Genomic DNA, 27,295 nt, shown 5'->3' on the forward strand with positions numbered 1-27,295 from the left:
TTGTCAAGTATGTGATGAAAACAGCTATCCGGCGAAGATAAAAGTGGATTATTAATTCTTAAATTGAGGCAGCCTCCTTTAGACTATTGAGACGGAGCTTTTTGTCAGTGTGTCGGTCCAGCTCAGGGGTCCCTTTGTTCCAGCTGCCACAGCAGATTTGGGCGTCTGTACGGAGGCCTGTCAGAAACAGGCTTATCTCTTGGGGGCCTCCCAGCACAAAGACCCATTTAGATGCTCACAGAGAGTGAAATCTTCATTATATACCTCTTGAAAGAGAAACAGACCTCTTGCTCTTTAAGAAAATTAATTGGAGACAAGTATTTTATGCTTGGCTGCACCGAGAGCTCCAAAACAAAGGATAAGGAGACTCTTGTACAGTGACTCCTTTCATAATGTCGGGCATTTATGGGAGATGTTTTCAGGTCTTTTTGTGAATTAAGACACTTTGACATTGAGAGTTGAAGCTTATATCTTTATCCTGCGACTCATTAATGTTCTTCTACTTCTTAAAATACTAAACTAGAGGACTAGCTGAAATAAAGAATACATATCAACGGTTTCCATCCACGCATTGTCCATTCACATATCTCTATATCATCCATCCCTCCATGCACCTATATCCATCCGTCCATCTGCTTGCCTTTCCCAGCCATGCCTGCAGTAAGAGTGTCAGTATATCTGCCATGGCGTCCTGCTGATGTGTATTGTGATGGGGCTGAATACTCCAGCTACCAATATGGCCTGCACCAATACTGGATTAGCCACAGTGGATTAGCTGCCTGCCCTCCTGCTGCTTATTCAAATATTGTTTCACGTATTGTCATCATCGGGGCAGAGCTGTGGCCCGGTTCAAGCTACAGAATATTCTCAAAGAAAACCCAGAATAAATGTCCATTTCCCGCCCCGACAAAAGCATTTGATTTGATTTTTTTTGCGATGGAGGGTTTTGGAAGGAAACGTCGATTGGGTTTCCGTAAGAGCGTCTGCATCCCTAGGAGAAGAAAGGAGGATGGAAAGATGATGGAAAGCAAAAACCCAAACCAGGGCCGAAATCAGGGCATGAAAGCGTGCCTTGATCTTTGATACATGGTGTTCTTCTTTTTCTTTTTTTCTCCCCTCTCTCCCTTTTCTCCCTTTCACCCTCACACATACACTTGGGAGTCAAGGCAATTGATGTGCTGCCTTTGATGGCAAAGAGAGGCCTATATTAACAGGCAAAAAGACCATGATGAAAGGGCGCTGAGAAAAAAGAAAGAAAATGGGTAGAAAATGTGTTATTAGAAAGAATGGTAAGTCATGATAAATACTTGGGGATGGAGTGATGGGAACCAGACGTCGGGGCGTTGAGGGTTTTGAAGGTTTAACGGCAGCGGAGGAGAGGCTAAAGGTAGACGGAAAGCTTACCGTGCTAGCCCGGCGGTGATGGTGCTGGTGGATGATGTTGGCTTGGTGGTTCCAGTTTGTCATACTGGTGGTCATCCTGTCAGATAAAGGGAAGTGAAAACCATTGGCCGGTTCCTCCTGGAGATGCGGAGGTCTGGACGCCAGTGGACGTCCCACAACAGAAGCAGTCGCCATCTTTGTCCCGTTGTTGTCTTGGATATCCTCTCCTGCGTCTTCATCCCTCCCTCTCTGCTTTGATCATGCCTCCCTCCCTGGCTCTCTGCCGTATGACATCATCACGCAGCGGTATCGACGAGCATCAAAGAAAACCTCTGGGCAGATCTGTGGCTCCGTGCATTTGAAAGGGTTTGTAAATATGGAGTCCTGTAACCCCCCCCTTGAGCTCCCTGCATCCACTGTTCTCCTCTCCCTGCAGATTGGATGGTTTATTTGTCCAATACAAAACTAAACACACACCCACACCACCCATCTCTCAGACGGGTTGTGTCCCGAGGCCCCCTGCTGTGCCCGTAGCGTTTGATGATGTTTTCAACGGCTTTATTCTTCGCAAAGCTTGTAGCTACCGTTTCTTTTCTCCACCCAGTCTCTTCAAGCTGCTGCAACAACTACAACTGCGTCCTTTGGTCAACTTTGGGGATAAATGACAGTTAATTCCTGATCTAGCAAAACTCCTCCTTGAGTGGCGGCCCCTCCTTCCACCCACTTTGACTCTCATCCCCTGCTCTTTCTCTCTTACCTCTTACAGCTGGTCGCTACCATTTCCAATCCTGTTAAAAAGTTGTATGTCCTCTGGAGGAGCCCTTCTGTCTGTCTGTCATCTGCCCGAAAATCACATATACATGTTTCACTGTCACACTCTCAATCCTCCGCGGCAGCTGTTGTCCAATCCAATGGGATCTTCCCCCCCGAAAAACACACAACATTAGCAAAAGAATGAGCAGCGTTTCACCAAACATTCATGTATTAGCAAACAGAATAAAGCCAGACAACTTGTTTTAACCACTTTTAGCATGTTTAAGGCACTCATTTCATTTAGAGTTTCTAAACAGTATCCTCCCTTTAAAGATAGAGAACAGAAATAGTGAATTTAAGATTCTTTCTTTGTGTAAAATAGAAAAGTTGTAATCTATGAGTTCATATATTCAGGATTTATGCTAATGTAGGTTCATGTTTTAGAAGTCTGTAAAGAAGCGCCAAAAGCTTGTCCTTGTAAGGCCTGAATCTTCTACAGGGGGTCCTCAGAGACACTGCAGCAAGGAAAGCCAAATTACTGATGATTTCTGATAGTTTGATTATGTTTATAACGTTTTTCACATTTCAAATACGTCTGAAAATAACCCTAACCCTAATCCAACAAATGATTGCAGAGATTGATTGTTCTCTTTACTATAATTTACCAAACATTGATGATGGTCCAATATTAATGTGATCACATCAAGTATCACTGTGCAGCAATTATTCTCAACAGTGAACTTGTTAGCCACGGCTAGGTATTATTGTTTTGACGGCTTTGTATTGTATGCAACATTAAAACGCATGTTGGCACTTCAGGCCTTCCCTCTCGCTAAAATGCCCAGTTTATAATCCAATTTAAATATATAAATATACAGCGGCGGTTCCCCGATCCATCTCTCTTTTAGCGAGGGGCTCCTTTGCCGAACAATCGTTGTACATTTAATGTCACTTCTCAACTCCTCCATACCGAGCTGCAAGGTCTACAACCCTTGAGGGTGTCTGGCAACCTGAATATCTTTTAAAAAATAGACAGAGCGTACACAGAGATGTGACACTGAAGCTGACAGTAAGGAACTAAACACAATTAGTTGCATATATCTGAACACACTTTTGTGCAAGGCTCCTTTTTAATGTTGATTCTTTTCCTCTCCCTGTTTGTAATGAGGTGCCGGGAAATTATGCACACACACACACACACACACACACACACACACACACACACACACACACACACACACACACACACACACACACACACACACACACACACACACACACACACACACACACACACACACACACATTTTCATTATATTTTAGATGAAGATAAGATGTACTGCGCAGCCTGAGGATGTGCAGGGTTAAGCAGCTTGTGAAAAATACAAAATTGAAATCAAATCTGTCACACAGGTTGATCACAGGGTGATTTTTGACCACAATTAGTCTCAGTCAGTGCAGTTTTTCTTTATCTGTCAAACTAATTCTAATTGAGTTAATTAATTAAGCTTATTTTTCAGTTGCAGCTTTTTCTAGGACTCTTTTCTCACATAAGTGTTGCTTTGAAAACTCACATGGCAAAGTCTTGACCCTGGTAGACAACATCTGCTGATTGTCATTCAACTCAACATGAGCCATTTTTGTTAGACAACCATGAAAGCTTCCAGTGGTTTACACTCTTTAACCTTCACTACTTTTACATTTGTTCATACAAGTATCCAGAAAGTCACTCCGGTTTAATTAAAACATTACATTGTTTTGCTCCTTTACTAAAAAAGGGCTACCAAAGCCAAGGCTGTTTTATGATTTGGACAACAGAAGAACGCTGCTTATCTGAACTCATCTTTTTGCATTCTGTATTAAAGCTTTACTGTTTGAATTACATTGTACATGTGTACCTAATAAAGGGGCCAATGTGTGTATTTTTCCTGTTGATTTCTAAACAATTTCATTGGCTTTAATTACATCTTGAAGTGCCATTCATGTGCTGAGTTCTGAATGATAATCCAGACAAGTCTCATTAGTGAAATAGGGCTTTGATTCAGTTCCTGTTAGCCCTGATCATTGGAAAGTTAAAGTAATTAAACCTTTTTAGTGTCACACAGTTCATGTCCCTGTTCCACCTCCTCTCCTTAGTCTCCTTTTCTCTGTTTTTTTGTTTACATCTTTTCACCGCACGCCGTCCTGCTGCCTCTCCGCCCCCACGCCCCCTCTCCTGTCTAACTAATTGTCAAGGTTGTTGTTAGCATTATGCTAAAATGCGTCTCTCTGCTGCAAAAACCACCTAATGATATGGAAAACAACCTCAGCCAGGATTACACTGCTGATGAGAATGAGTGGATGTGTGTGTGTGTGTGTGTGTGTGTGTGTGTGTGTGTGTGGGTGTGTATTGAGGGCAAAACAGCATCTGAATGTGTTGATCACTCCTGCTTTTCACCCAACTGTATAGCTCCCTAAAAACCTCTTGTAAACACATTTAAATTCAACATCATCCCAGGTATTAGGAAAAGTAATTTCACCCCATTAATAGACCTCTTAAAAAAAACCCTCCTTATTTTCCTCCACAAATTACATCCCCATAATCCCAATCAGCTCAATCCGTCTGCTGATTGCTCCTTTTCTGCAGGGACGAGTGTTTGGGATCAATACGAGCACTCTTGGCCTACCTGTAGGATTGTTGGGGTAACGGCTAATAGCAGCCGGCTGACAGGCTGTCGAGGGTTGATAAGCATTTCTCATTACACATTCCCATTCACATAGCTGGCAGCCACACACACACACACACACACACACACACACACACACACACACACGCACACATACTCAGACTCAGAGAGAAATAGATGTCCTCCGAACCAAATTCCCATCGCAACAATAGAAAACTAAATAAATAAATCATCGGTGTGGGCATATTGACTATGCATGTGAGAGAGAGCAACAAACAGACACCTAGGGATGGACAAAATACCAGAAAAGCCTCCCTATACAATAGCTCTGCAGTAAATACATGTTTGACAAAGCTCTTAATCGCTTGCTGTTGTTGCTGTGAGACGTTTGGGTTCTCAGCGTTCAATTCACATCCAGTGTCCATCATCAGTACATTTTGGTCTGTTTCCAACATCAGCTTTTACAAGTGGAAGCAGCCGTGCTTTGTCCGTCTTCAGGATTTTTGAGACTTAACTCTTATATATTTGCAGCTCTTGGGTCTCCACAAAGTCATGTAATCTAATTTAATTGCCACATACAACTGCAGTCCACATAACATGGCATTGTATTTAGAAAGGGGGTGTTTATTGGGTAAAAATGCAACTTTTCATAGAGGAAAATATGTGTTATTTCTTCTATCATAGTCCTGATTTATTACCAAAAGACAATGTGTGTGATTTTTTGTTACTATTTGAGTTTCTCCACACATTTCACTTAAAGTAATATTTGTATTAATGGGATTCAAAGACAACATACTGGTCAAAAGACTAGCAGGTGTAGGTAATTAAAGGAAAAACATGGATTTTCTAGTAAATGTGTCCTTCATGAAATATTTGTATGCCCAAATCGGAACAGCTTCAGTGAAAGGTGCAAAATAAACAATACATTTAGCAATGAATTATCCAGATTTAATAGGAAATATAGTATATTATGTTGTTTTGTATAGATTAGGAAATTGTAGCCGATAAATGACCTTAATTAATAAAGAGAAGAAGAACAGGCTGAATGGGGAAACAGTGTCTGCTGGTTGTGGACGTATTTTTTCTACAGTTTCAGATGAAGACAACAACAACAACAACATGATTACAAACTGTAATGCAAGTCTTTTGATAATTAGAGGAGTAATATTAGAGCAGACATTTCTCCTCAATACATCTTAGCCTCAGGTGTCGAACAACTACTGGTTATAAACCTATTTTTGAAAACCAAAAATGTAAAGTAATGAGCTATATTTTCAGTATTGGTCTTAAGAGTTAGCAGCTTTTGGTTATCGGTATTAACTGGGAAATATCTATGTTGTGCATCTCTAGTTTTATTTATTCTTTATATTATAGTTTCCAGTTTGTCGTCTGTCCAATGGTTTGCAGTGGCTGAGGCTTTGTTAGAAAAGGTGATTGCATGTTGCATTCACCCCAAAAAAATCCCACAGGTTTTGCAACCCTTAAATCAAAAATGTTATGAAGGATTGTTAGCTTGTGTTGTCAATCAAATAAACCACACCTGCACAGCACTTATAAGCCAAACAATTCTCATTCTTTTACAGATAAACTCTTATTGAATATATATTATTTTCCTATTTAGAAAAATGTAATTCTGCAATGCTTTCAACGCATTTTCAGCCACTTTCATGGTTAATCTACCCACATGTAAGCACCTAAAACTAGACCGGGAGTCCTTAAAAACCCCTGAAGCTTAACAATTTGAGCCTCAGCACATTTATTCTGCTCTGAGAGGGAGAAGGCTACAGTCGTGAGGGGGTTGAGGGCATTGTTGGGGTAAAGTGAGACAAATGAGACCCTGGAGAGTACTACTTAGCCACTCATAAAGGTCAGATATGGAGCCACACCAGTGGATGCTAATCCTGACCCCCGGGACGTGTGCACATGCGCCTGTGGATGCAATTGTTTCACAGGCCTGTGACATTTAAACCTGAATGAGCAGACAATCCTGGGTGTTCGTGTTTGTGTTACTGTTGCGCTGGGAAGCAGTGGGCTTTAGTGCCAACGGAGGTTTAATTAGAAACGGCCTTGGGGTCAATTAAAACATCAGAGGATATTTCCTCATGTCGAGAACACCCATTAGCAGTTAGACCTCTAACTATTCTCCTGATTTTGTTCTGAAACATTTTAGATTCTGCAAAATGTTTTTAAGGAATAAGCAGCACTTTAATACAATGATAACATTTCTTTGGCATCTGTACACTCAATTTTATTGTTATGTTCCCAGTTAGGTTTGACATTACAGCAAAGATGCCACCAACTTTAAAAAGGAGGCCTTTTATGCAACTTTTCAGGTTCATATTTGTATTTTTTGCCTCTTGTGACATGTCTCCTTACTTTAATGTTAAAAAAGATCTTTATCTTTCTCACACTGCCTGTGCTGCAGCTCCTCTTTTCCCCCTCTGTCTGAAACCAGAGCCCAGTCTGCTCTGATTGTTGAGCTGGCCGGCTCTGTTGTGATTGCTCAACCACTTAAGAGATATCCCGCCCCTGTGTTGGAGGATAGCTAATAGAAGCGCAGGTGTTACAAAGTGATGTCACTATGTAATGGAAGTAAAGGAATCCAATGGAGGTGTTTCAGGCAGGAGGGGAGTGGGTGAGAAACTCCCTCTGGAGGAAACTTTGGGACTCGAGCCTTTGCAGACCATTTACACAAACCTTTATAAACACCCCAAAAGCATAATAAGGCCCCTTTAAGGAAAGGTAATATAAATATGCTCTTTTTACAATACAATAGTATCAACTCCTTGGCATCTGTACCCACTTGTTTTTATCATTATGTTCTCTGGTTTTCACAATACAGCAAAGAAGCCGTCTCTTTAAAATGATTAAGCAGTAAGAAACGTTACTTTTCTCTTGCTTTTGATGATGTGGTTTACTATTTTTAAACTCTAATTGAACAAAACTTTTAAATAACCTGCATTTTAATGTCCCGGTTATTTAAAATGCCTTATTTGTGTTTTTATTATTATGTCCTTCACTATGATTTCACCCTATAGCAGAGATACCATTCAGATGCCGCCACAGTGAAATCATTACGAGGCATCACTGTACCTGAGTCATTATGTAGGCTAGTCACACAGCCTAATTGGCATTTCACTAATAACACTCAGGCAGGAAACAACAGTGCTTTCCCCCTGTGTGGCAGCTATAAGCTTGTCAGCAGGTCACACTGATTGGGGCACCTGAGAGCCAGTGAGAATGCAATTTGTGAGTTTTAGCTGAATGTGGGGCCGATAACGACGGACGGGTCACAGCAACACCGGAGTAATGAGCCGAGAGAAATTCACAATGCTATTAATGCACGTGTGTGTTCGTGACAGAGAGGAAGAGATGTGGACGTCTTTACTAGGAGTATATACTGCAACATGTGTGCTTCAGAGAACGTTATTCCTAAAGATATTCTGTTTGCAAAGCTTACGAATCTACCCAAAAAAAATCCTCCAAAGAAAAAGACAGTTCATGACGTTTGCAGCGCGGCTCAGTAGACACAGAGGATATTTGAGATAATTCTAAAGAAATATAAGGACACAATTTGTCTCCTGTAAACTGAATAATTGTAAAACTCATGCAAGTCGCAGAAGCAATACTACTGCAAAAAGGGAAATAAACCAAACCCAGAAACAGTTCATATTTGTTCATAATAAGCAAGGAGCACCAGTTTGATCCAGTCTGAAAAGCCACATTAACTATCAAAAGGAATGCCATGAGATGTTGTACAGACATTAAGGGTCCCCAGACAATAAACCCTATACCGACACTTTGGTGCATCGCCCCCACGAGGCTGCTTTGAGTTCCTTTCAGAATGATTTGGAGATTACTTTTCACCTAGATTCATCATCAATTAGCTTGTCTAATACTTTGGTTAGTCACCATAAACACATTCCCATCAGCCCATGTGGTCATTAGGGCTAAATATTATGAAATGACTGGCTCAATTTAAATGGTAAAATGATTAGTAAACAGAACCATGTTAGCATGCAGCTACGAGAGGCTAACTCTGCTGTTGATTTTCACTCTTACTGCATCACTGTTTCATACTTTTTGAGAGTCTGTTATGGATGTTTCTCATGTTCTCAAACATTTGTTGAACAATAAAATATTACAAATTGTGACATCACTCATAAACTCACCCGAGGCGGTGCAGTTTTGCGGCATCACAGATAGCAGTGGTTAATGTCTTCGTCCAAAATGAGACGGTAACTCCATCTTGTGGAAGATAGAAGAAATGCCAGTTCCATGAGAGTGGTGATTCATAATGTCAAACAGGATATCTGACTACATGTTTGTGTAGTTTTCACGCTATTCTCTTCTTGTTTACATCCCTGTTGTGTCAAACACTGAAGCAAAATGTCCGATAAATGAAAGATATGCAACAACAAAAACGTAGAACACACAAGTAACTTTAATTCAGGGACTGCTTTGGGAAATAACAGCTACAAAAAACATAGTTACTAGATGTGACACACCAGTAAACCTGAACAAATCCCCTTTTCTTTGAGTAAAAATGTCAAAAAACTTAAATTAAAAATCGAATTCAGCATTAAAACGGTAGGCTGATGGCAGTAACGCTGCAGAATAGTGACATGTACAGTGAATTCAAAACCTTTTTTCAATTTAAAAAAGGACATCTCAATAAAGTTGGTACGAACGTATCATAGATCACTTTTAAAAATCCTGTAAGGCTCTTCATTGTTGAGTCGTGGGTTTCAGTCGTTACTAAAAAACAAAAGCACTACAATATAATGCAACTTAAAATAAATGATGATTCTTTTTAGAAATGACAAAAATCTTCTCTAAATAAGAGCTCTTTTACTCCCCGTCACCTTTATTTTCATCCTCCTCCTTGTCATGTGGCACATTGTTATCAATGTCTTCTTCACCTTTCTTCTTCTCTTCTTTGTCCATCTCCCCTTCATCCTTTTTGTCCTCTTTGTCCGTCTCCCCTTCATCCTTTTTGTCCTCTTTGTCCGTCTCCCCTTCATCCTTTTTGTCCTCTTTGTCCGTCTCCTCTTCATTCTTTTTGTCCTTCTCCTCAGCTGTATTTACTCCTCCATCAGGCTTTGGTGTGTCCTCTTTACCTACTTCCTGGACATTGTACTTCCTGTACAGTGCATAGTCTTTTACCACACTGATGCAACACACCACCTTGATGACCTCCACAATGATTGTCAGTTCTGGGTTGGTCAAATCAACCTTGTTCTTCGGGTTCAGCTTCCCCACCATACCTGAAGCAGTAAAAAAGTCAGGTTTATTCAATGACTTTGTTTTAAAGATTTTAAATCAGGGCATGTTGGATTTTGAACCCTACCTGCAATGGTTTTGATGATTTCGTCCCTCTTGTTGTGGCTGCTGTTGCGGGCTTTGAAGGCGATCTGGTAGGTGCCACAGTTTGGGGTTTTGAACCAAGGCTCCAGGAAAGTAGTCAGGTACTTCACCATGTCCTCCTGGAAGGCTTTGCATGTGCCAGTTACCTGAAAGAGACCAAAACAAGCTACAGAAATTGCATACAAGAGCATATACTTAAAGCTTACATGTTTCTGCATTTTACTTTCACCACTTGCCCTGTTTACTTCTTTATTTCTCTTATGTGTTAAGTATATTATATTTTCCGAAAAGATCCACACTGCCTAGTTTGGCAGTTTGATTGGAGCTGTAATCAATGAATACTGCATTAAAGACTTCTCGCTCTGATTGTTGTTTTCCTTCTACATACGTAATTAGAAAACTGAAGAGGCCGATGAGCTACTTCTTTTTATCAGTCTCATGCACTTCTGTCAGGATATAGTTGCAGTTTCATCAAATATGACAAAAAGCTTTTTTATAAAGTTACTAACTGAGCTTTGAAATGATGTTGGAAAATAATGACTCCTTTCCAAAATCTGTTTCATTTACAATTAGAAAACAAACTTCATAAACGTGGGGTGAGACCTCAAAATCTCCTGTTATATGGCTTCTGTTAATCACATGCATTATATTAGAAACAATGGTAGCTTCTCACTGGCAGCATCCGCAGGATCACGCGTGACTTCTTCTTCTTGGTGGTGTGGAGATCAGACAGGATGTGATGAACCAACTTGTCAGCTTCTAGGAGAGGGAACACAAAGAAAAAAACTAATAATATCCACAATATTTTATTTTATTTTAAACCACATCAATGATTAGTTCAATAAAACAAACACACACCTAGATTTTGAGTTTTGATGAAGATGACATTGTTCGCTCCGCTGTCCAGAGCCATGAAGCGTCTCTCCTGTTTGGCTCCTGAAGCTTTGATCTGCGCCACTTCCTTCTTCAGCGCTACATCCACGTCTTCTTCCTCCTCCTCCTCACCACTGCTGCTCCCATTTTCCTGCAACTGTGGTCATGACAGGGACATGTTCAGTAAACTACATTACTTGGTTTAGTCAAAAAATATCAATTAAGTACAAAGCATTGCTCCACTCTACAGTCTTGGTTTTCTTTCCATTTATGTTCCAGCCAGGTCGCTAAGGTTCAACACAGCTTTTAACTTAAATGATCATTAGAAGTGAGCTAACGATGAGATACAGGTGTACATTTATTCTGCTTTAAGCTCCTAGAATCTCAACTCATTGTATGTTTTGAAAGGTAACTGAATACTAATCTTTTGAATATGGAGTAATGTTAACGCCCTAGTTGTTCATGTTTTAATCATTGTGTTTTATCCCTATTCATTCTATGGATTCATATTTTGAACAATCTATTCGTTAATGCGTTTATTTCCACTCATGCACATGTCAGTGAGTGCATTGCATTTATATCTGTATTTCTTTAAGTGAAGCACTTCGGGGTGCATATTTGTAATAAAAGTACTATAAAAATAAGGTTTTCCAGCAACAAAATATTCATTTATCAAGGGTCAAATATGCAATTCTCCACGTTATCTCCACAGATGCTCCATTTTACACAGGACTAACGTGAAACAGACCCTGGATAAGTAACATTTTCACACACTGTATTAAAGTTATTACAGTATTTATTGCGTTTTATCCTTGGTGTTTATTTTATTGTATGGACTTCTTTTCCCCTCTTGTACATTTAAGTGTATGTTTTATTATTTTAAACGCAAAGCACTTTGGGTATGTAGGAAACGTGCTACATGAAAAGAAGTTGAGAAGCCAATAAATATTCAATTATTAAGGTTAAAAAAACTGAAATAGGATTCACTCTGTCTCCAAAGAAGATCCCGTTCACGTGCTCCTTTCTGCACGGGCCTACCGTGAAACAGAACATAGATAAGTCCTATTTTAATGTAATATTAGTGTTTCTGGACTCACCTTCTCGGGCCCATACAGCTGGTCTGCGTACTCATTGAGCAGGTTGAAGGCCTCCGCCGTGCACTTCCTCTCGTTCATGTTGCATGTGATGAGGATCCCCTGCATGCCCACCTCCAGCTCCCGGGAGCCCTTCCACCGCTTGTTGTGGTGACCGCCTCCATACCGCTTCTTTCCCCGCTTTCTCGAGTCGTTAGAGACGGCAGCAGACATGTTAGCAGAGAGGCTTTCCCAACCAAAGCTCCACAAGCAGCGCTTCTGGTTTGTTTTGGTTTACTCTGCCGACTAAAAAAGTAGGGCTTTAGTGTACTTATAGCTGCAACGATTACAAAGTAAAAGCCAGTTGGATTTTATAAAAGCGATACGATCTGTGCTCGTCTTAATGTGTGTTCAAATGAAGTGTAGCTGTTTCAGAGCACCGAGATCTCGTTCAGTCACAACATAGCACGTTTTTTGGGTTGCCCTGTACGGCGTCGGAGGAGGGACAAAAGTCTTTAGTGATTCGCGAAACAATCTTCGCATCTAGTTTTGAGCATTACCCAGAATCCGTTTATGCGAAGTAGATTCAACATGATGAGATATTTATGGTGATATATATAAAGTACAACAGGCAGTTGCACTGTACAAGGACATTCTTACGTTCAGCTCTCCACATCTAAATATTAAGAAACTTATAAGAACATTTAAAAATATAAACTGAGAAAACAAAGACAAAAATAAATAAATATGTATAAATTAATTAACATGATTTACAAATGTGTTGTATACATTTATATAACACATATGTATATAACTGTGCAGAGAAAGGGAAAAACATAAAACAATATCACCTCTTCATTTTTTCAACAAAAACTTTGACCTCCAAATTTATATATAATTATATAATTAATTTACAACACATGGCAATAGGAGTTCATTATCAGAGTTCATGATTGGTCAGAATACTAAAAAAACAATCATATTAACACATTTCATTTGGTAAATGTAATTTCATTATTGCACATTAAACCTGATATCCTTTCTAAATATAACTACATTTAACAAACATTGAAAAGTGTTTACCCCAAAATAATGAGATTTGTTTTAATGACAATTAATGACAAGGATTTTTTTCAGCTAAATATAGTTCCTAAAGGATAAACACTCTCTTTCTTTTATTTTTTACGAAGCCTTAGAAGAAACACCTTTAATAAAACACAATGTTGTTCTTTGTGGCGATATAACAAGTTAAAATCTGTGTTACTGAGGTAAAACACACATTCTTTTTTTTCTCCTAGTTAAAGCTTGGGTCGGTACAATTGACTGTGCCAGCACGGTAAACTAGATTTTTAAAATTGATCTAACAAAAATCTAATTGAGGGTTACAACTCTTTTCCACTTATCCAAAATACACTAAATCTAGCAAGAAAATTGCTTAAAGCACTTGGTTATTAACAAACACACACCATAATGAAGGTAAACCAACAAATTGGTGTTGTACTCACAGCTGTCAAGCTAGCAGATTACTTGCAGGTAAGCAGGCAGGCTGAACATCACTTCATTAAATACAATTATTTGATTAAGCTATTTAAGTCCTGAAACAGCCACATATCTTTTTTGTCAGAGCATTGGATTGACTGCTGAGATTTCAACAATACAGCCCCCTTAAAAACGTTTCCTACCCCAACTTTAATAGCTCTTTCTCAGCAGGGTTGGCCTCTGGGGTGGAGGACGGCTCAGAGAGGAGTTGATCTGACAGAGAGAGACAGATGACCCCACAGCACGAGCGACTAGTAAACTGCTCTTCATCACAGCCGACTCCCACTTAAAGAACTCGCAGCCTTTCTGGAGTCTCCCTCCGCTGCCCGAGCGCCGAACCGGGCAGCAGAAGAACCCTCGTCCCTGGTTCGGACCACCGTTAGATACGAGTTGACGCTTCGCACGACGCCCACAAGCACACAGAGGGGATGTGATCCTATGTGCCCCTTTCTTTGATATAGAAATTGAGGATTGATTGAGTGTGTTGATGGACAAAGGGGCGAGGAGGTTCTTGGAAAAAGATTCACTGGCGGACAAAACAGAGGTTTTAGTCGCGTCAGTGTAGATGGTGAAGGAAGATTTTGGAGTCTCTATGGGCTTTGGGTGTTGTGTGACGACTGCTCTGGGCCTGGCAAATGAAGTAAAAGGGGTGAAGGTCTTTTCAGGGATGAAGGGTTTGTGCGTGAATAGAGAGGATGTGTTTAATATATGAGTCATGTTATTAAATGAATATGAGTTTTCTTGTACTGGAAGAGAGGTTCTAAGTCCTGTTTTGTGATTCGATTTGTCCGAGGGCACTGTTTTAGGCACAGCAAAAGAAATTTTGTCCAAAATTGTTGAATTCTGCCTCATTTCTTTCAAGTGATTAGACACATTACCGTAGGATATCATCTTCTTTGCGGGTTGTGACGTCTTTGATGACTCACTGGCCATATTTTGAGTTCTTAAGTTGTTTACAATGCTCTTGGTTTCTGTAATTGTGCCCCTTAATGTCACCTGGCCTCCTGGTAAATGCGCAGCATTAGGCTTTCCAGACACATGACATCCACTCTCAAAATCTGACACATAGTCATCATCAAATTCTCCCTCAGTTTCACCAACACTTTCATCCTCCAACACCACATCATCATATGAACCACACCTGTCCTCTGGTTCCACTAAAAATGCTGCCTCTTCCTCTTCTTCCACATATCCTAATTCTTCTCTCATTTTAGAGGGTTGGTTTGGCAGATTTGAGAGGCAGCCCAAAGTAGTGGAGCACAGAACAAGACTGGTGATGTTATTGCGTGGTGAAGGACAATTGATCATAACTGAAGAGGAAATATTAGCCCCTCCTGAAACTGACATCCTGCCGCATCCCATTAGCGGTGTATTTGTGCCATTCAGCAGAGTCTTCGGTGAGACCAGGCTTTGAACAGAGTCTGTCTTTGTGTGTAAATACTTTGTAATGTCCCCTTTTATCGGAATCTTGGATGATGAAGGTTTGCGTGTGTTAGATGCGTTCTTCTCTTTATCGGTGTTAGGTTTTTCCTTTTTGCTGTCTGCAGATGTGTCTCCAAACATGGGTTTGACCATGGATGGCACCTATAAGTAGAAGATAAGAGATGAGATACAATCAGTAATATACTGGGATTTGTAGTCCTCTTAAAATGGATGTTTACTTGTCTTGACCTTCCTCAGCGGCATGAAACAATTACTAGATATTTAATAAAACATCAAACACATAAGCTAACCAAGTAAGGTCATGAATATCGAGGTTTATGATTCCATCAGTTATAAATCAGTTTATTAATCAAATAAAAAACCCTTCAAACAGACAATAACCTAAATGTAAAACAAGCTTCATCCACAAAGACTTTAACTGAGTCATCATCCATAACACGTTTTTGATCACGGAGGCAGATAAGGGAGCAGGGGAGTCAGGAGTTGGGATGCATCGCTGGACGACGGCCACTCACCTTCTCCATGCTCCTGGTGATCTTCATCACACACCCATCCCTCATCATCCTTGCTGCCAGACAAGCTGTGTTTCGGGAGTCATCCAGACCTGAGGGGAGGCAAAAACAGAGATGGATTAAGTTTGTTTTCTATATAAATGTATTTTGATAAAATAATTATCTTCATGTTTATACCAGAATGCTCTCTTCCAGAAAACTGTATTCCCAAATCCTGAAGCGCCCCGTTCAGGCCTTTGGGTTTTCTGTCGTAAAACATCTGTATATTCAAGAAAAAAAGATGTTAATCTCAACATGAGCAGTACTGAAATGATGAAGTCTCATCCGAGTGATTTTTATATTGATAAACAATTTGAGTGGTGAATATTTGGTTAATTTAACATCATTCTTTTCCAGTTACAGTTCTGAACAGTTAAGATTTACCTGGTTTTATAAGTTAATACCTTGGGGTTTTGGACTGTTGGTCAGACAAAATAAGCAAATGTAATATTTAACTTTAAGATCTAGTATAAAAAATAAACTTTTAAACCAAACAATTGCAAAAATAATTGTAAATTGCAAAGTGAGTGGGCCTCAACTTACCCTGTAGGTGCTTCTTAGGTCTATCCAGCTGTTTAGCACATCAGGTTTATGGAGCTGCTTGCGTTTACACTCGTACTGCAAACAGACTCCGAGATCCCAGTCTGATTCAAAAGGCAGATGGATGCATATTAAAGTTTAAAATGTTCTATTGATCTTTATTTAATTTGTACAAAATTGCAGACAACACTATTTCGATTTAGCAGTCTTTAAATTGCATACAATGTGACTGAGTGTCTGCGTCAGATCATCTAGTGTTCTTGTATTTAGATATGAAATGTTTACAGATAGAAATGTTTGATGCTTTGTGTCTCCTATGCAGGAAATAATGAGATATACGTTGTAGACCCATGCAAGTGACTTTTACCTGACCATGTGACGAAAGCACATGTTTCTGAGAAGGTGACGGTGCAGATATCTGTCGTCCGTTTGGAAAGACCACACCTTTCTCCATCTGCAGCTTCTGCAGCCAGCGGTTGAACTGAGAGAGGCAGATCTGAATGGGGATCCCTGCCTCCACTTGCATCTGTAACACAGGGAAAACAATCTGTCAGATATGATGTAGAATGCAAAAAAGAAAACAGCACCATAAAAATGCAGTGGTGTGTTTGTGGCTTTGCATTATAACCACACACAGATACCTGTTTAATCCCGGTCAGCTCAGTGCAGAACTCGGACAGAAGGGGATGCTCTTGGGGTTGAACATACGTATGAAACTCAGACTCAACCTCCCCTGTGGACGTGTTGAGCAGAACAGCAGGAAACTCAACTGCATTGCAGAGAGAAAGGAAAGAGGGATATAGCATAGGTTATCAACAATAAGGAGGAATTATTGACATGAATTATAAACAAGGTGAAATATAAAAGGGCTACTCACTAATTTCCTGGCCATAGCTGTTTTTCTCTTTCCAGCAAGTTGACTCAAAATCAATCACAATCAGGTATGCAAATATTTGATCTGAAAGGAAACAAGCAGTATAAGACACAAGTGTAAAATGTAATGCAGAAGGGAAATGTACGGACATGGGGATCAAGTCTAAACATGTTAAGCACATTATCGACACAAAATGAGTCATACTTACTTGATAAAAACTTTTTGGATCCATTAGTTGACTGACTCCGCTGCCTCAGTAATCCCAGTTCTCTGTGGAGACATGGAGGGGTTCCTTTGTGAATTATTCACTCGCATATTGTACTTTGCACAGCTCAACATGAAAAGGTGCCCCGTCTTTTCTGGCATTGTTGACAAATGTATTACTGGCATCTTATACAAAGATTTTGCATTATCTTATGGACAAGTTATACTCTACTCTAAATATATGGCAAAAAAAATGCAAAGACAGAATAGCTTAATCAAACACAAGAAGAAGTTGAGATGCTTTTTCTAAAACATAATTTGAACTGTTCTTGAAAACTTAATCCTTAATATTAAATATTCTCTACATGTTTGCCTATTTGTCTTTCCTTCTATAAAATGACTTGTGCAAAGTGTATCTTGTTTAAAATATGTGACGTGCAATTTGTTCAATAAAAAGAGCAGTAAGACATTCTTACGTTTACATGATTGGTTGAACCTAATGATGACTGTAAATAGTAGCTTCTACTAATACTATTAGTGGTTTGTATGTTTATATGATCAGTAAATTAGTATACTAGAGACTATTTTTAATTTATTCTGTACATTTTATATAATATTTAGATACTCATCTAAATATAGGTCTTTCTTCCTGAGAATATCTATATATTTTTTTGAATTTTTAATGGTTTATCTTTATTTTATTTACATTTTTATGTGGATTAACGTTCAAAATGCTGCTGTAACAAAATAATTCCCAACTTGAATGAATTAAAGTATCTATATACTACCGAGAAGATGCAAAGGTCTTCCCGGTGTTGTTTATGTTAGCATTAGCTGCTTAGCTAACGTTAAAGGCACTCGGTGAATCAGTTACTTACTTGGCAAGTTTCTTCGTAGTCATAATGTTAGATATTTCTTAAGTTTGATCTATAAAAGGTTCTTAGAAAAAGCAGGAGAGGATCGCGCTGTTTCATTTCAAATGTCCATCCATCAGTCCGGGTTTGATTAACGTGGTCTGCTACTAGTGCCGAAAATCAACTGCAGAAAATAACTTCGATCACAGAATGAACGATCGAAACTGAACGAACTGCATTTCCGGTTTTACCATTGGTTACCAAAACAAATCGTAGAACACGCCATTTTCACATAATGAAACACACGAATTAACAACATGTAAAAGCTAATTTAGTTTGAGTTTTAATATTTAATGTTTTTTTATTTTTAAAACATGTCCAAATCTACGCAATGTTATTCACATTAACGGATTATGACATTATAAAATTCACACATTCTTTTAGTTTGAAAGTATTCTACCGGAAGTTGCACTCGATTTTTAAACTTTATGGCTCAGGTTTGAACGTGGAGTGCCCATGTGTTTTTAGCTTCGACCAATGGTGAAAATACATGAATTTGTAACCTTCAGGACCAATAACATCTGGTATTTACAATTTTTACTCTCGATACCCTTCCCACACGTTTGCCAACTTATCACTGCTCCTTAATAATGATTGTATATGTGTACATTTATTTTTTAAAGTGGTAGCTAAGCTAGGTGTGTTGGTTTCCTAGGGCTCCTGTCCCACTTTAGTTTGAGCATATTTGTATACATTTGAAAGCTCAGATTCCCTGCCTTACTGCGGAACACACTGGAATATATTCACCAGATAATTGATTTCATTTAAGCTTAAACTGACTTTATTTACCTGTCAGTTGCAGCACGTATGCAAACACCATACTATACACATCCTTTATATTGGATAAAGTAGACAACACAATATCATGTACCCCAGTAATCACTTCTTGCTTTACAGCTGAAGTAATCAAAGTACATTCAAATCACGAGCATGTTATTTAAAATATAGTTCACAAAAATAAAGTGCTACTTGTAGAATACCATGCAGGGATAAAGTTGTAAGAAATATGTATGTGGATATTTATAGTGTATCCAAATAAAGACATGAAAACCTTCACCTACAAAACACCTTTAATTTATATCTTTCTTTGTGATACAAACGTTTTACTTTCACTGCATTCTAAAATATAATTGAAAACTAAAATTCAAATGACGAAATGTCTGATCAAAGAGTAAGTTAAACACATCTGATGCAAAGTTGACAATTTATTATATTGAAAATCACTGATACATTATGTTCAGTACTATTACTGTTTGGATAACCACAGTACTCTCCTGTTCTACTTTCATAAATACAATTCTGTGAATCTCAGACAGAAATATATTTCTGCTTGAAGGATACAGCTTTACAGCCATGAAACAATTTCATTTCCACTATCCTTTTTACCTCCCTTTAAAAACATAGGCCTTGAGTATGGAGCCCTCATCGGCAGAAGTAACATGCAATGGGAGGAAACGAAAGAGGATCGCCCCTGCAGCACAGGAGGAGGTCAAGAGATTAAAAACAGCAGGGCAGGGAGGTGAGGAGACGCCGGAGTCTGGACGCTCACCTCGCTCACCGAGGATCTCTGTGCTTCCCGACCGCCTTCAACAACCGATAACAGAGAATGATCTGACACAGCTGCTGCATTACGCCGCTCTGGGGAAAACAGCTGTCGTTAAACAGCCCAGGTAATGACTGTGGTAGTAAGATGTCATCTATTTCATATATGCTCTCGTCAAATAAATCTTTGTAATGGACCTTAACACGGTCCCTATGCTACGACAATAATCTAAATGGTCTTTTTTAAATCCCCCTGTGTGTCTTTTCTAGTTGGTGTCGCCTCCACCATCAGAAGAGGGTTAAAGCTGTGAATGTGGTGATTATTGAAGGCCTGACCCAGAGTCACTTTTACAAACACTACCTCACCCTGCAGCACCTCAGGAACAACTACACCACTGTGAGTAACCAGAGGGGACGCAAATGTACTGACAGGTTATTTTAAGATAAATCATCATTCCCAGTGTCCGTTTTTTTGGTTTAAACAAGGAGGAAAGCGCTGATAAGCGATGTGCAGACAGTGAGAAATAAATATTATTATGCATATTTTGATTACTACATTTTAGCCCAGACTTGGATGGATGGATGGATGGATGGATGGATTTTTTTTGCCAATAATATGAGAAGTATTGCTTGTATTACGCTGTGTAAACGGCAAAGCCTGTCTCCCTTTTGAGGAGGTTTTACACAGTTTCAGAGGAAAGTTTTGGATGTACTTTACTAGAAAAGTAAAAAGATACCGTATCTGCATCGGCCTTGAGAAGCAGAATATCATGATTAATCAGCTGAAAAGAAATACATCATGCATCCCTTAGTTTTAAAACATTTTTGTCTTGCTGGTTTAGAGGGTCACGTTTACTCCATCCTCCACCGACCTCGCCTCAGGAATCTTCAGCAGTGAAGTTCCTAAATCAGACGATCCCTCTGTTTCCCAAAGACACAATGGAAGCAGTGAAATACCCAAAGGTGAGCATCTTATGTGGATATGTTGTGAGTGTGTGTACAGTACACTAAGGCAATGTAATAACATATCATCAGTAATACATAAGAGTAGGTATTACCTGGATTATAGTTGTCAAGAAAATATAATTTAGCCCAAAAACTTTCCTGAATATTAAAGGTTACTTTTTGAACTTTTAATGAATGTTTTATATCCACATTTCTTTCGACTAGTAGTCTAAATAATCCTCTTGTCGGTGATTATCCTCTGTAAACTCTAATACTTATCCCACAATATCGTATTATCATATTATTCTGTTGTGGCTTTCGTCAAACATTATTAGATTTTGTTTCTTAGTAGTTTAGTGCTTGAGTGTTCTCATTTATGTTTATGTGTTTTTTTTTAACTCTGCTGCAGCCCTGAGGATTCACCCAGTCATCACCAAGTTTGGGACGAAGAGGAGAGGACTGACAGCGTATGTTCTCCCCGAGGACGAGATGATCCAAAAACGCTTCCCCGTCAAAGGTGAGTTTTTTTTTACTGCCACTCTGAGTAAAATAAACGTACACTGTATGTTATACTTTTACAAACGCTCTGTTTACTTCGTCCTCACTAGAATGCGTCTTCGAATGTATCTTTGTCTGTAATTCATTGCTTTTGCACAGGCTTGCCAGACTTCCAGGATTATCTGTGCACAGACAGTGTTGACCGCGTGACGGACAGCAGCCCTCTGTACGGCCTCGACTGTGAAATGGTGAGTTTCTCTTTTCCCCAGACATCCTGCAACATTTCAGAAAACATAGTTTCCATGTGGTAGTCTGCACATCACAAAGAACACAAACACAGACAGAAAACAGAAGTGAAATGTTGCTTCTTCCTCTCTTGTGGCCTCTCCATTTATTTAGCTTTTCTTTTCAAAACGTCTAATTGAGATCTCATTGCTTTTGTGGGCAAGATGTTTTGAGCTGTGAAAAGGTTGCTGTAATGTCTTCATGTTGGGTTCCAGTGTCTGACGGAAAAGGGGTATGAGTTGACTCGCGTCGCTCTGGTGGACAGCGATGGGAAATGTGTGCTGGATGAACTGGTGAAGCCTCAGAACAGAATCCTCGACTACCTCACCAGGTACACACACACACACACACACACACACACACACACACACACACACACACACACACACACACACACACACACACACACACACACACACACACACACACACACAGGTGTACTTGAGGGTAACCATGATCAGTTAAAAACACTTTAACCACATTTCTGTTGCCTGCGCTGCTGCTGCTTTCTGATAGGTTCTCTGGTATAACTGCAGCGATGTTGCGACCAATCACAGCGACCCTACGGAATGTTCAGGCCAGGCTCAGGACGCTGTTGCCTAGCGACGCAGTTTTGGTGGGACATTCGATAAACAACGACCTCAACGCTCTGAAAGTGAGTAACTGGGACATTAACATCTCCTCTGTAACAATACAAGTATCAGGACATGTTTGGTTCTTGTTGTTTAAATGAATATGGTGAAGAAATGGTTTTGTACTTGTTTTTTATCAGCCAAAACATGCCTTCAACATATATATTGATTTAAAGGTACATTTCTAGTAGTATTTCTTTTTTTAGATTACCATTTTACATTAAAACAGTTGATAAGCTCATAAAACAGACCACATTATCAACGATTAATCAGTGACTTTTAACCATTTTGACTTAAACAGACAGAAAGCCTGTGTGTCCTAAACATTTCAGATTAAATTACTTCTTTAATTTTTAAAGCTTTTATTGTGTTAGTTCTTAAATGTTCTCAAATACTTTGCTCTGTCTTTACTTTACCTTGTCAAAAATGTGTGTTATTCATTTGATTCCTTTAGTGATGAAAAACTCATATTTTCATATTGATTATACTGTAGATAGATATTGAATTATGGAGAGGCTCTATTTAACTGTGTGTGTGTGTGTGTGTGTGTGTGTGTGTGTGTGTGTGTGTGTGTGTGTGTGTGTGTGTGTGTGTGTGTGTGTGTGTGTGTGTGTGTGTGTGTGTGTGTGTGTGTGTGTGTGTGTGTGTGTGTGTGTGTGTGTGTGTGTGTGTGCTCCCTGCAGCTCATCCACCCGCATGTCATCGACACATCGCTGCTGTACAGGAGAGAGTTCGGACAGAGGTTCAAACTGAAGGTCCTGGCAGAGTCAGTGCTGAAGTAAGTTGTCTGTCTCTCTGTGTGTCTGTCTCTCTGTGTGTGTCTCTCTTTGTCTTTCTTTTACCCATCACGTGTAATAATTTAATCCTCCACAGTCGGCAGATACAAACGGAAGAGAAGAAGGGTCATAATCCCATCGAGGATGCTCTGGCAGCCCTTGAGCTGGCTCAGTACTTTATAAAGAAAGGACCTTGTCAGGTACACACACAGACACACACAGACACACACAGACACACACAGACACACACACACACACACACACACACACACACACACACACACAGGTATTATAATATGTCTGTGTCCGCTCACAGGTAGTAGAACTTCATATGGAGGAGCTGTGGGGATATAAGATAGTAGAGGAGCCCGAAGACTTGGCCCCTGAACCTGCACCCACAGAGCATATACAGAGTCACAGGTACGATACCTTTTAAATCTGTATACTTTACAAAGAGGCTGTCTACAAAAATGTAGCTTTTCAAAATACATCCCCTGTGATTGATTTATTAAGAAAATGCAATCCTCCTTACATTTAGTTTGGACGGTAAATATGTAGCTTTTGAGATGGAAATGACATTAACCTTCTGAGACACAAGACCTTTCAGTATTGGTGAGTCAGTCTTCAAATCCCCCCCTTCTGTCTAGTCTGTCTTTGTCTGAATTGTCTACTGGTATGTTTAAGCTGTAATTTTCCCACAGGATAATCTCAAAAAGATAGACATGGTTTATGTAGTTTAAGATCTGCCTGATATTTGATATAATAGATTTAGGGGGAAAACGTTGTGACTGATAGAAGAATTCTGCTGATTCTCCGTCTTTATTTCTCCTGCAGGTTCGCTGACGTACTACAGACGCATGGCCGGTCTGTTGCCTTTTTAGGAAAGCGCTCTGACATCGCTCTGGATCTGTCCAAACAGCAGTGGCACAACTCTGACAAAGAGGTGAGACATGAGGCATTATCCTGATCAAACAGTGTAAATCAGCTTGGTTTTCTACCCCGAAGATGCATTGATTATGTGGTTTAGCTATTTGTTAGATATGAGGATGTCTGCCTCTATTCAGTGGTTGATTAGCTTATTCAAAGCTAATGTACTTGCAGGATATTGCACTTATTGTAAGACACTTTGGATTATGCATCAGCTAAATGAAATAATAAGAAATATCTTCAGGTAACTTGATGAACACCATCCTCCCTTAACTCCTCTTCTTTCTATCTCGTCTCTTTCAGGTGTTAGCGTCTTTCCAGAGACAGACCAAGTCTCCGTTCCTCTCCATGCTCCAGCTTCCTTCTCTCTCCAACCATCTGAAGAAATGCTCCCCCCATCAGGAGCACCACAGAGTGAGGCATTTATTCACAACTCTACACATATAAAGTGTTTATTTTGTATTGCTTCACTGAGTGTGTTTGTTTACCCCTCAGGTGTGTGCTAACCTTCGTGACCTGTGTGTAGTGTTCGCCGGGCCGTTCCCTGCAGGTTTCTCCGAGTGGGGAGTGAGGCGGCTGTTTCGCTGCTGCGGACCCGTGCGAAATATCAAGATGTTGAACACGACTGTCCGGGTATATAAGGCTCCATTTAACGTTTAATAGACTGTATTTTTGTGACACATAATTAACTAAATAGCTCTTATATATGGGGATAATTACTGCTTCAGTCCTTCTTAAACTAGAACAGTAAAAGCTAGGGCAGTAAACGTGATTTTTGGATGCAATTTATACATTTTATCTTTATATTTTGACAATTTTTGTCTCCAGGTTCATGCAGAGGTGGAGTTTGAGCTGCTGGAGGGAGCTGTGCTGGCTGTAAAGACTTTGAATGGACTCAACATGCAGGGACAGTCCGTCAAGGTAACTCTTTTCCACTGTTTTTGAAAGCTTTGGGAAATGTTTGAATTCAATTTTTCATATTTACTGTACAGTTATTATATCTGTCTTGTCGTTGCATTGCCTGAAGTATTCACCCCCCCCCCTTGCATTTTCTCTATCTTATTGCATTTAAGTTGATTTTTGGATATATTTTATTATTTGATTTACACAACATTTCCTGGCACTTTAAAGATAAAGATTTTTAAACAAAAATAGAGTAAAGAGCAAAAGTATTCACCCCCTAAGTCAATCATTTGTAGAGCCACCTGTTGCAGCAACTGCGGTTCATAGTTTGTATTTCTTTTTTGAAACAAGCCTTTTCTTAGCTTAACCCATTTGGACTTTTTGTGTGGGTCGATTACATGAAATCCAAATAAAATCTATTTAAATTACAGGTTTTAATGCAATAAAATAGGAAAAACTCAAAGGGGGGTAAAGACTTTTGCAAGACACTGTATTTCCTATTGTAAAGTCTGTTAACATAAGTAAAGAGAATAGCTATAAAAACAACATTTAATATCGGTTTTATTTGTAACTATTCTGCCACCTTCTCCCTTTACATTTCACCTTAAAGCTATTCCCAAACTTTGTAGACTGCTGATTGTCCAACAAGTCTTCCTGTTTGTACCTTTCCCAGGTGCAGCGTCCTGTCTACGAGTCGCTGCTGGACGCTGACCTGACTCTGGATGCTCTGATGTGTGACAGCAGCAGTCTCCTGTACGCTGTCAGAATAAACCCCAGTATGGCTGACAGCATACACACTTCTGCAAGAGTCAATGGACATGTGTTTAATGCCAAAAGTTCAGACGTTACTACTGTTGAACAAGTAAACGGTCAACATTCACAGCCAAAGACAAAATCTAAACTGTCTGAGGAGACGGTCAGAGAGACATTTAGTCACTTTGGTGCGGTGGAGCGAGTCGACCTGCCTCACCAGTCTGGAAAACATGCAAGACATGCGATCATAAGTGAGTACATTATTCATTAAAAACAGAGTCAAACGGACTTTCTGTGCGCCTCTAACTCGAGCGTCTCTGGTTGGCAGGGTTTGAGAGCTCAGAGGGAAGACATGCAGCTCTCAGCTCCTCTGAGGACCTCAGGAAGGAAAACTACCTCGTCTGTCCTTCACTCACTCCTCCTCATCTCCCCTCCTGGGCTGCAATAACAACAGCGATCACCTCAGTGGATCCGGACAGTAAAGACCAGGAGAGGACGCACATGCACGTAAGCTCTCAGGTACTGTACGGTTGTAAATATATCCTCACTTATCAGGAAAACCCCAGGGTTAATGGTGTCTGACACATTGTGCTAGCGCAACTTTGACGGATGAAAGTAATATTAAAGTCTAAGTACAGAAGACAATGGGATGCAGTTTTTAAAGATGGCTGCCATTGCTTTTTCGATCGTGCCATGTTTTTATTGGAAAAAGCTCTGGAGGACAAGTGTCTTTCCTTTTCTATCTCTACAGCATTTATTTAAAACCATTTAGTCAGTCTGTGGTTTAAACCAAAACAGCAGCTGTTCTGGGAGAAAATAAAACACCACTGAGGCAGAACAGACGTTTAGCTTGAAGGCATTGTCAATTCCAAGTTGATATTTTCTAGACTTAAAGTGTCAGAGACAAAATGTAGCTTGTGTGAGGATAAAATTAAACTCTGAAAGACTCGAAAAGTTTATCCGTCAAACCACAGAAAGTAAAGTGAAGATGCTTTTGGGAAAATCTAGTGTAGCCATGAGACAAAGTCATTATTACTTGTGTGATTTGATATTTCAGACTGTATAAACATATTGACACTGTAATAATGTCTCCAATGTGTAATCCATGCAGGATGGGGAAATGGATCTCATGATGGGGAAGTTGGACCGCCGGCTGCAGAAGCTCTTCAGATATCTCCCAGAAGGCACCTTGTCTGTGGTCGTGCTACCCGGACACGCCAGGTGAGCACCCTGACAGTCCCAGCTAAATCTGCTTCCTAATTAAATATCTCTAAACCTTATCTTCTCCTCCCCAGTGCTGAAGGACTCCTTCCTGGTCTGTGCCTTATGGAGGTCAAGCAAGGCTCTTAACAGAGACCTCCTTTGTGGGAATTACAATAAACCGGGACTATAATAATATATTCCAGTGCAATTAGGCCTTATTTTGTGAAGTGAAAGCAATGAACACGAGTCAAATACTTAAATAAAACTTTGCTGTAAGACACCTTTAACCTTTTTTTAACTGAAGGAGCTACACGTCTGACAAAATGTATAAAGGAACGTTTAATAGGAGACATTCACATTTGTATATTGTGCCTCTGTACCAGATCTATTTCTTTTTGATCTGAAATCCTCTTCTCTATTGACTTTTGGTAAGCTGGTTTACCATCAAGTGATTGACTTGTTTTTCAGACAGCTGACCCTGATTTATCATTAACCATGACTGTCATTAAAGTCTCAGCATGCACAATACCAGGATGCTGAAGCAACTCAACTATCATTTGATATACCTAATAAAGAGTATTTGAGCACTGGGAAAAGCACCATAGAAACAGTATGTATTATTATTTCAGTTTCCTATTATGACAGGTCAAC

At 39.7% G+C, this 27,295-nt stretch overlaps 3 protein-coding genes across 4 annotated transcripts; 1 reads left to right on the forward strand and 2 right to left on the reverse strand.

The window, feature by feature from the left end:
• Positions 1-9,228: 9,228 nt before the first annotated feature.
• Positions 9,229-12,603, reverse strand: thumpd1 (THUMP domain containing 1). Its single transcript, XM_063882919.1, has 5 exons — positions 12,140-12,603; positions 11,028-11,199; positions 10,843-10,928; positions 10,153-10,315; positions 9,229-10,069 (listed from the first exon to the last, which is right to left on the reverse strand). The coding sequence occupies exons 1-5, from the start codon at positions 12,347-12,349 to the stop codon at positions 9,654-9,656; spliced, it is 1,047 nt and encodes a 348-aa protein (XP_063738989.1). The 5' UTR covers positions 12,350-12,603; the 3' UTR covers positions 9,229-9,653.
• A 444-nt stretch (positions 12,604-13,047) lies between these two features.
• On the reverse strand, positions 13,048-18,299 carry eri2 (ERI1 exoribonuclease family member 2). The gene is given in 10 exon segments (XM_063882864.1): positions 13,048-15,238; positions 15,613-15,701; positions 15,787-15,868; positions 16,192-16,292; positions 16,556-16,579; positions 16,582-16,714; positions 16,830-16,957; positions 17,066-17,146; positions 17,271-17,332; positions 18,145-18,299. Coding segments are annotated over 10 exon segments (2,157 nt in total). The 5' UTR covers positions 18,168-18,299; the 3' UTR covers positions 13,048-13,804.
• A 297-nt stretch (positions 18,300-18,596) lies between these two features.
• On the forward strand, positions 18,597-27,234 carry LOC134864085 (RNA exonuclease 5-like). 2 transcript variants are annotated; one of them, XM_063882856.1, is made up of 19 exons: positions 18,597-18,704; positions 19,585-19,850; positions 19,993-20,119; positions 20,565-20,685; positions 21,077-21,184; positions 21,325-21,413; positions 21,666-21,781; positions 21,967-22,105; positions 22,766-22,860; positions 22,956-23,058; positions 23,175-23,278; positions 23,693-23,801; positions 24,089-24,199; positions 24,281-24,418; positions 24,614-24,706; positions 25,362-25,692; positions 25,770-25,960; positions 26,553-26,662; positions 26,737-27,234. In XM_063882856.1, exons 2-19 carry the CDS (start codon positions 19,594-19,596, stop codon positions 26,789-26,791), a joined length of 2,397 nt encoding a protein of 798 aa, XP_063738926.1. In that variant the 5' UTR covers positions 18,597-18,704; positions 19,585-19,593; the 3' UTR covers positions 26,792-27,234. The 2 variants fall into 2 exon arrangements, with proteins under 2 accessions (XP_063738926.1, XP_063738927.1); XM_063882857.1 differs by having other exon boundaries at positions 25,770-25,948.
• The last annotated feature ends 61 nt before the right edge of the window (positions 27,235-27,295 follow it).

Source organism: Eleginops maclovinus, chromosome 5 (genome assembly GCF_036324505.1).
Source record: "Eleginops maclovinus isolate JMC-PN-2008 ecotype Puerto Natales chromosome 5, JC_Emac_rtc_rv5, whole genome shotgun sequence".
NCBI lineage: Eukaryota > Metazoa > Chordata > Actinopteri > Perciformes > Eleginopidae > Eleginops > Eleginops maclovinus.